This window comes from Crocuta crocuta, unplaced genomic scaffold (genome assembly GCF_008692635.1).
Source record: "Crocuta crocuta isolate KB4526 unplaced genomic scaffold, BGI_CrCroc_1.0 scaffold179, whole genome shotgun sequence".
Classification (NCBI taxonomy): Eukaryota; Metazoa; Chordata; class Mammalia; order Carnivora; family Hyaenidae; genus Crocuta; species Crocuta crocuta.
The window spans coordinates 6,296,007-6,305,478 of record NW_027551568.1 but is presented as its reverse complement, the minus strand read 5'-3'; the positions used below and the strand labels follow the sequence as shown (position 1 = coordinate 6,305,478).

The window sequence follows — 9,472 nt, the reverse complement described above, 5'->3', positions numbered from 1 at the left end:
CTGGGGCAAATGTACCCATTCCTCAGATAAAGAAACTGAAGCCACGAGAGGTGCCCAAATTCAGACAATAAATGTAGGAACTACAGTTTGAACACAGTTCTGTGGAGCTTCGAGCCTGGGCAGTGTGGCTCCGTGGGTACACTGCGGGCCCTGGAGGCTGCCAGCCTGGGTCAGGGCCTCTCAGGGCCGGATAACTGTTGTGGTGAAGGCTGTGCGTGCACTGTAAGATGCTGAGCCGTGACCTTGAACCACCAGAAGGCAAGAGCACCCCACACCGGGTTGTGCACCCAGAAGTGTCTCCAGACACGGCCAAACGTCCCCTGGGGAACAGAGTCTCCCCAGCCGAGAATCACTGGCCTAAGTGTAAACACTTATTCCACCACTCAGTGGTCGTGTGACCTTGGATAAGCAACTTCACCTCTCTGTGCCTGAGTGTCCTCACCTGTAAAAATGGACAAAAATCAGTATGTGAGGTTAACGTGAGGATCAAATAGAATCGGGAACACGCTTGGCCTTTCAGGTAAGGGCTCAGGACATGGCTCTTTTTTGCACTGGCCTCTGCCGCCTGCCCTCCAAACACGAAGCAGTGTTCAGAGCAGGTGCACAGTGGAGCTGGCTTGCATGTGGATATAGGAGAGTGTCCGGTACCCGGCTAGTAACAAATGGACGAGGAGCACCCCAATCCCGGCACTCGTGCGTCTGCTGACTGGGGACACCCTGGCAGCCTTCTCAGCACCACAGGACAGTGAGCATGAGACTCCACGGCCAGACTCAGTCAAGTCCTACGTCAAGTCCCCCGCAGCCACTCATGAGCTATGTGACTCTGGGCTCATTATTTAGCTTCCACATGCCTTCCTTTCCCCGTCTGTAAAATGGGGGTGATGAAGGTCCTGCCTCACAGGGCTGCGAGCATGAACTGGCACGTGCGTGGTACCCAGCGCAGAACTCACCCCTGTAATGCTTGCTGCTGCTGCCTACTCTGTTCTTGGTGGGAACCACTCACAGGGCTTCAGTCACACTGACTTCCTTTCTCTTCTCCCGGCTGCCAAGCGTGGTCCCATTTCCAGACATTCACGCTGCCATTCCCTCTGCCTGGAGCACTCTTCTGCCCAGATCCTAGCCTCGCCCCGACCCTTCTTCTTCGTCTGGGTCTCTCTGCATTGGGCCTCTCCTTTTTTTTTAGAGAGAGTGAGGGTGAATCAGGGAGGGGAGCAGAGGGAGGGAGAATCCCAAGCAGGCTCCATGCTCGGTGCGGAGCTCAATGTGGGGCTCGATTCCATGACCCTAGGATCATGACATGAGCCGACATCAAGAGCGTGACACTCAACCGCCTGAGCCCCCCAGGCGCCCCTTCACCGCGCCTTTTCTGAGAGGCACCACCTGAAATACGACAGCAGCTTCCCCGGCTCCGCTCCCTGTGCGACTGGGTTCACATCAACTATTATCAGCGTCCAGGCAACATAGCACATACTGCGCTACGGCACCGGAGCATTCGCTCGCCTGTCTCCCTCCCACTGAAATACAAGTTCAAGACACCAGAGTGTTTGATTGGTGACTAGACAGCCAGAACAGCGCCCGGCACATAGTAGGTGGAAATAATTACAAGAAACGATTAGAAATACTTTGCAGAAGGGACTTTCAAAGTCCTCCCATGACCCATTTTTCCTAACACAGAAATGGTTTGAACTGGAGCTTAGAATGTTTGCCACACACACACACACACACACACACACACACACACACACAACTTGCTGTAACAACCGGTCCTTTCGAATAGATTAGCCACCCTTTAGAGACTTCCAGATCAATTAGGGTTTCTCAAGCTGTGTTCCCCACAACTGTGGTCTCCAGAGAGAGGGGAATAAGGAGTGAAGCCAGAGGAGGACTCACAAGGTCAGGGACGTCAGGAGGCAAAGCTGAATTCTCCCCTGCTTGGGGATACACACTACACAGAAAAGCTCTAAGAAGCCCTGGAGAGAAAACAGATACCGTAGCTGGGTTTTCTGACCTTACTCCACCCAGGACCGCATCCATAACATCTGTATCCTGGAGAACAATTTGGAAACCTGTGGCCAGCATACGTGTTTCGACTTACAGATGTAGACAGAAAGTACAGCCCAGAGAGGTTACTTGCTTCGCTCAAGGTCACACAGCCATCTTCCGAATCCTAGAGCAGGGCGCTTCCCATGGTCCCCAGTGTTTCCCTAACGGTCCACGTAGCCATCAGTTCACATGAGGTCAAAAACTGAACACAGCGTGCAGATTCTGATCGCAGTTTGACTCAATCACACATGAAAATTAAGGTACCAAACAGGATGTGGCGTCAATCTCACCATTCCAGAAATGTTCATCCAACAAATACTTAATGAAGCGTTACGTGCCAAGCACTACACCTTTTGCAGTGAACAAGACGTGGTTATTCAGTAGACTAATCAAATTATCCCCAAAGAGACCAAAATTGATGAACTGTCCTTGATAATCCTGCTTCAAAGTAGGGGCTTGTAAGAAATTACATATTCAGATTTCATCCGCTTCCATTAACAGTGCTCACATTTAGATCTAGGGGTAGTAACAGGCTCTCACCTGGAATGCTTCTGGAATAAAATGCTCCCCTTTTCTGTTCAGGCTGCAGAGAGGAATAAAAAGACTGGAATTCATTGGGCTCTTTCTTGTTGTGGAGTGGCTCAACAAACCGAGCTTCCCATTTTGAGTTGATTCAAATATCATTCCTGGGTCCTATGTTTTTGTGAAAATGCTTGCCCTCATTTCCTACTGTCTACAAAGGAAAACACTGATTAAAAGAAGAGGTTTGTTTTATAAAGCGTGTCCACTCACACATTTCAAAGCCTTCCAGAAATGTTGGTCATAAGCCACATAACTCTGAAACACCATAGATTTGAGATTGAGAAAGATTAAGCTATTATTCTGTGTGATCTTTACAGTGAACTGATATGCTAGCGTCTGCCTAGGAACTGGGAGAATCCTCTTACGCTGTTTTTAAAAAGAAGATTCCAAATGAGAAAACAAATAGAGTTTTAGGCTGAAAGACTCCCTATCTGGTGCCAGTGGCACTAAAATCAGTTTTCAGAAGGAAGGAAGGAAGGAAGGAAGGAAGGAAGGAAGAACTGAGGAATTGGAAGTTCTTCAAGGCCCTTGCTCCTGTGCGTACCTTTAAGGCCAACCTGTCTGCAAAGAAAATAAATGTGTGCTTCCAGACCAAGCCCAAACCTTCCCTGCTTGTAAAGGTGCTCTGGTGGCTTCTCGAGGAGCTATCCTCAACACCAGTCTGGCAAAGCAGAGATAATCACCCCATAATCCACATAATTTGTGTTTATTAGACACCAGAACAAATCAGAAAGAGTTCCCCAGCTGTCGTAAAGACACACGCGGAGGGCAGAAACCGCATAAACACGGACGACCACAAGCAAGATACAGGAAAGCCACACGCATCCCCATCAGCACCACACGCACACGGGACCTGTTGTCCAGCAATCAACCGAACAGAAATTCACTGAACAATTCATTTGTGTAAAGGGGGAAGGGGGGGGGGGGGAGTGCATATTTTTTAAAGATCAACTACCACTTTTTTTTTTTTCTTTTTAAAGAACCAAACACCACCTTCTCTAACTGGACCACCCGTCCATTTCTGCTAGGCTGGAGCACATCTGAGCTTATTCCAAACCTTCTGCCAATTCTTCCAGCAACAAATCAGTCTGGTGACGTTTCTAAGCACGTGGGCTACTACACAGACGCAGAAAAAGCGACACTGCAACTGTGTGAGTGTGTGTTCTGCATGCTTGTTAATGTCTGGGCAATTATATCGATCCACAAGGGGCTCTAATGGAACCCGTCTGGGGTGAAAGGCGTTATTTTGCCCAAAGAAACCTCTCCCTCGCAGTCCGGCTCCCAGACGGATTCAGCAGCAGGGTCGCCGTCTGGGGCCGTCTGAGAGATCTGGAACATTCGATCGAAAGGGCTCTCCTCCTCGTCCACCTCCCCGGCCCCCGGGGACACGGCGTTGGGGATCATATGGATGTAGGCGGCCGCCATCTCCTTGTGGAAGACGGCGTCCTGATTGTAGGAGACGAGCTCATTGCTGATGTTCACCGTCTCCACCGGGGTGCGCGGGCAGAGACGACTGCACCCCAGCAGCTGCGCAAACACCTTCCGGAAGTCAGCGTTGAAGGCGTAGATGACCGGGTTGAGGGAGGAGTTGGCCCAGCCGAACCAGACGAAGACGTCGAAGGTAGTCTCGCTGACGCAGGGGAAGCCGGCCCCGGGCCCCTCGCAGAAGGGGACCATGCAGTTAAGGATGAAGAAGGGCAGCCAGCAGCACACGAAGACCCCCATGATCACCGACAGCGTCTTGAGGACCTTGGTCTCCTTCTTGATGGACGCGGGCAGGGTGGGGTCGGGCGCGCAGGCCGCGCGGCCGCGGCAGCTCTGCGCGNGGATCTGGACCCGGGCGATGCGGTAGATGCGCGTGTAGGTCCCGATCATGATGGCCACGGGGATGTAGAAGCTGATGAGCGAAGAGGAGATGGCGTAAGTTCGGTTCAGGCTGGAGTCACAGTTCTCCCCGCTTGCCTCGGGCTCCCCCGGCCCCCCCCAGGGCGTCCCGTCGGCCAGGCGGGATGGCGGTTCCCAGGGGCCTGCCTTGTTCCTGTGCCAGTGGAGTTGAACCGGGATGAAGGAGATGAGGATGGACAAAGTCCAGGCCAGGCCGACCATGACCAGAGCCACGCGCTGGGTCATCTTGCGCTCGTAGCGGAAGGGCCTGGAGATGGCCCAGTAGCGGTCCACGCTGATGATGCACAGGTTCAGGATGGACGCGGTGGAGCACGTGATGTCAAAGGCCACCCAGATGTCGCAGAAGGCCCCAAAGGGCCAGTAACCGGCCACCTCGGCGACCGCCTTCCAGGGCATGACCAGCAGCGCCACGAGGAGGTCGGACACAGCCAGGGACACGATGAAGACGTTGGTCATCTTGGCGCGCAGGTGGCGGCTGCGCACGATGGCCGCGCACACCAGCACGTTGCCCAGCAGGGTCCAGACGATGAGCAGGGTCAGGAGGCCGGCGGTGACCACCTGCGCCGGCCCCAGGGGCGCCGCCCCCTCCGAGCCCCCCACGGAGCCCCGCTGCGCCAGCTGCTGCCGCCTGAACCGCGCCCGGGACGCGGTGCCGTTGCCCCCCGGCGGCAGCATGTCGGGCTCGGCGGCGGGGGCNTCTGGGGGCGAACCCGCAGGGCTGAGCGGCGCTCCAAGGCCAGGCCGTCCCCCCGCCCCCCCCAGTGCCAGGGAGAGCGCGCCCCGGGAAGACCCAGAGAGGTCCCCGGCCCGGCCCTGGTGTCCTGGCCTCGGCCACTTGGGGAGCTCGGAGGCGGGTTAGGGATGGGGGCAATCACTGACTTCTAGGCTGGGAAAGAGAGTTTGTAAGGTAAACGGCCGCTTCGGATTTCACGGACCTGAGACACCTTCGGGACTTCATTTCTGGCTGTGTGACCTTGAGCCTTCTACTTAGCTTCACTGGGCCTTGGTTTCCTCATCCACAAAATGGGCTAACGATTCTTGTGGTAAGGTTCAGTGAAACCCGCCATCTGGGAAAAGAGTGCAGGAGTTTGTCTCCTGGGAGCCACTGCTCCTGACCCCCCTCCCTCACCCCCCCCCCCCGTCAGTCCTGAAATTGGAAGTAACCCGAGGGAGAGTCTTTTTCCCCCACCATCACCCCCAATCTTTAAGCGATTTTTCCTCTGGGGACGAATTTTGGATGAACCCAGAAGACAGGGAAGAGGAAGGGAGCCTCCGGGCAGTTGGGAGTCCCCTCCCTGCTGGCCACTTTAAGGCTTTCTCTTTTAGAACCTTGAGAAAGACGCATTAGTATCTCGGTGCTTGACAGAAGTGGAAACTGAGACTTGAATCGGTGGCCCAAAGCCCAAAGTTTTGAAAAGAATGTCAGGAAGCATGGCAGAGAACAGGTTCCTGGCTCTTAACCCCTCTCCCCTCCGGCAGACAAGTTCCGCTTCTGAAGGTCCCAGTCTCTGCCTGTGCGAAACTCCAGCTAGAGGCAACCGGGAGACTCTGATGAGGCAGCCGCGTGCTGCACACTTTCCATCCTGACCCCGCACTGCGGTCTGGAAGCAGGGTCTGGACTCCCTCGTCCCCTCCTTAATCTCTCTCTGCACTCAGACTGCACTCACCTGCCCCACTCACCCCGCCACCATCTGTGTGCTGGACCGACGCCTGCAGCCGTATGCAGCCTCTCCTCTCTCACGTCTCTGCCCGCGGTGCTTTCTGCTACTGGAGGTAGAAAGACCATCCATCCATCTCCCAGGAGCTGGTCCGCTCCTCTCTCCCCCGATGCCCCGTCCAGGACCGTGTCTTCTCCAACTGCTTGACGGGGACACAGGCTCTGCCCCGATCCTCTGTCCACCCTCCTCTCAATGGCAGGCATAGTGACCTTTCTCAGATGTAACTCTGATCCTGTCACTCCCCAGGTGGAGAACGCTCAGTATCACCCTTGCAATCCCTGATCCTTGGACAGCCCTGGTCTGTGAAGTCTTTGAATCTTCTTGCCCTTGCTCCTGAATCTTCTCCTGCACACCTCCTCCACCTACAGCCTGGATTCGAGCTGCCGCCACCACGACAAAACACAAACAAGCAGACAAATAGAACATGAATCATAATTTCCCTAGTGGGTCTGATGGAAATGCCTCCGCCTGGAATGGCCTCCAATCCACCTTGTCTTTCTGGAGAACACCGACTTAATGATGTCAGAAGAGAATGTGGGTTTTGGAGACAGGTCTGAAGTTCAATTCTTTATGCAGTGAACCCTGGCTTGCGAGCACAATTTGTCCTGGGAACATGCTTGTAATCCAAAGCACTTGTATATCAAAGCGAACTTCAGGAACCACTGGCACATGATCACGTGACATTCGACACAACGTACTACTTGTATGGCAAGACACCTCTCGTTTATCAAGTTAAAATGTACTGGAAATGTTTGCTGGTCATAGCACTGTTAGGAATTTACCCAAGGGACACAGGAGTGCTGATGCCTAGGGGCCCATGTACCCCAATGTTCACTGCAGCACTCTCAACAATAGCCAACGCATGGAAAGAGCCTAAGTGTCCATCAATGGACGAATGGATCAAGAAGATGTGGTTTATCTATATGATGGAATACTACACGGCAATGAGAAAGAATGAAATCTGGCCACATGTAGCAATGTGGATAGAACTCAAGGGTATTAAGCTAAGGAAATAAGTCAGGCAGAGAAGGACAGATACCATAAGTTTCCACTTATAGGTGGATCAGGAGAAACTTAACAGAGGACCGTGGGGGAGAAGAAGGGAAAAAGTAGTTGGGGCGAGGGAGGGAGGCAAACCATGAGACACTCTTGAATACTGAGAAGAAACTGAGGGCTGATGGGGCGGGGGAGAGGGGAAGGGGGGTGATGGGCATGGAGGAGGGCACTTGTGGGGACGAGCACTGGGAAACCAACTTGACAATAAACTATGACAGAAAAGGCAAAGAAAAAAAAAGAAATGTCTGCTGGTCTTGTGCAACACTTGCTGTACAAGTTACTCGCAAACCAAGCCTCTATGCTACTTTTATTTGGCAAATATTTATTGAGCACCTATTATGTCTTAGAGGCTGTTTTGTTCACGGGCAATACAAGGGAGCATAAAAAAAATATCAACTCTCCCCTCTACAAGGTGATAGTCTAGTGTTGGAGATAGACTTTAACACAAGAATTATCCAAATAAAGGTACAATTGCAACTGTGACAAGTCCTATGAAGGAAAGGTGCAGTAGTGGGGCGTGACTTAGATGAGATATTTGGGTTGAAGTCGCAGTTAGGTGGACAAAGGGAAGACAGAAGGTAAGAAGGAGCAGGAAGAACAGGCATTTGCAGCTGTGGGATCTTGGGCAAGTTACTTGGCCTCTCTGAGACTCGTCTCCTCATCTTCCAAACAGGTTTAAAATTAAAATAGTTCAGAAGGTAAGGGGGAGGAGGCCACAGGAGTTCACATTCAAGGGGCTCAGAGCCTCCTTCTCCCACTGATGCTTCCCAGGCAGCTCCTTGCCCTGGGCTGCTCTCCAAAGAGCCTTGCCCTGGCTTTTGTAATGGAGCCAGAAAGTAGACGCACATTGGACCCGAGAGGCTGGTGCAGGAGCGAATGGTCCGAGGAGGAAGAGACTATGCTCGTGGCTGTGGAAGAGGGGAGGGCACCAGGGAATGAAGGAGAGTGGAAAGGAGCGGCAAGGGGAGTTCTAGAAGATTACCTGTTTCCTTTGCAGAACTTAACAATTGGAACTTGGGAATCTCTCCTTGAATGCAGCCCGGCTGCGAGCCTGAACCGCATGGATCATGGCTTTACAAGTTGCACGGAGCACTCGGCCATGTCGGCACACTCCCTGCCTCTCACATCCCACCCGTGCGCAGCCCCTCTCGGGAAAGCCTGCCTGGCTGCAGGGTGGAGGAGGGGCCCCGTGTCCAGCAGACCCTGTGCTAGCTCGTACCGCCGCAGTTATGAGGCTGTACTGTTACCCTCCGCTTATGTGGCCGTTTGCTCCTCTAGACCCTGAACTTCTGAGATCAGGGAGCTATGTCTTCTTCATGTCTCCCCAAACTTCAAACTCCCCAAACCAGCACAATGAGCGGGTGCTCGGCAAGTCTTTTTTTTTTTTTTTTAATGTTTTATTTATTTCTAGGAGAGAGAGAGAGAGACAGCGTGAGCAGGGGAGGGTCCGAGAGAGAGGGAGTCACAGACTGAAACAGGCTCCAGGCTCTGAGCCGGCAGTCAGCACAGAGCCCGACGCGGGGCTCGAACCCACGAACCGCGAGATCATGACCTGAGCGAAAGTCGGACGCTTAACCGACTGAGCCACCCGGGCGCCCCTTGGCGAGTCTTTAGTGGTGGACGAATGGCAAAAGGAGGGCTCCATGCCCAACACCGTGACAGTAATGGACAGACGGGTCCCCAATGGAGGCGTGCACATGCTCACCACACAATTTTGCATTGGTCTTCCGGGAAATTCTGAGTCCCTGAATTCCATCTACCCATTCATTCACCCAACAAGGCTTTGCTGAGGACCTTGGCGTGCGGAGAGGAAAGGAGGGGTGTGCAAGTCATGGCCAGGCTCAAAGACGCCGAGCACTTCTGGACTGATTGCCTTATAATGCAGCAATTACACCATCAGAGGAGGGAGAGGGAAGGGAGAGAGAGGGAGAGAAGAGGGAGGAGGAGGAGAGGAAGAGAAAAAAGAGTCAGACACGTGAGGGTAGGGGGAGAAAACTACAGCCTTGAGCCTCTAGATCCAGTTACAAAAGTCAATAAGTCGCCCATTTGCTAACACTTGCCTGGGTCTGGTTTCCATTGTCACCTACCCCTGAAAAGAGCCACTTCACCAGGGAACAAACACGGTCCTGTGGGGGCTGAGAACGAGGGGGTGGTCTGCCCGTTTGGGC

The 9,472-nt window shown here is 53.3% G+C and overlaps 1 protein-coding gene across 1 annotated transcript; it reads right to left on the bottom strand.

The window, feature by feature from the left end:
- Positions 1–3,837: 3,837 nt before the first annotated feature.
- Positions 3,838–5,205, bottom strand: DRD5 (dopamine receptor D5). Its single transcript, XM_077750556.1, has one exon. The coding sequence runs from the start codon at positions 5,203–5,205 to the stop codon at positions 3,838–3,840; it is 1,368 nt and encodes a 455-aa protein (XP_077606682.1).
- Between the last annotated feature and the right edge of the window lie 4,267 nt (positions 5,206–9,472).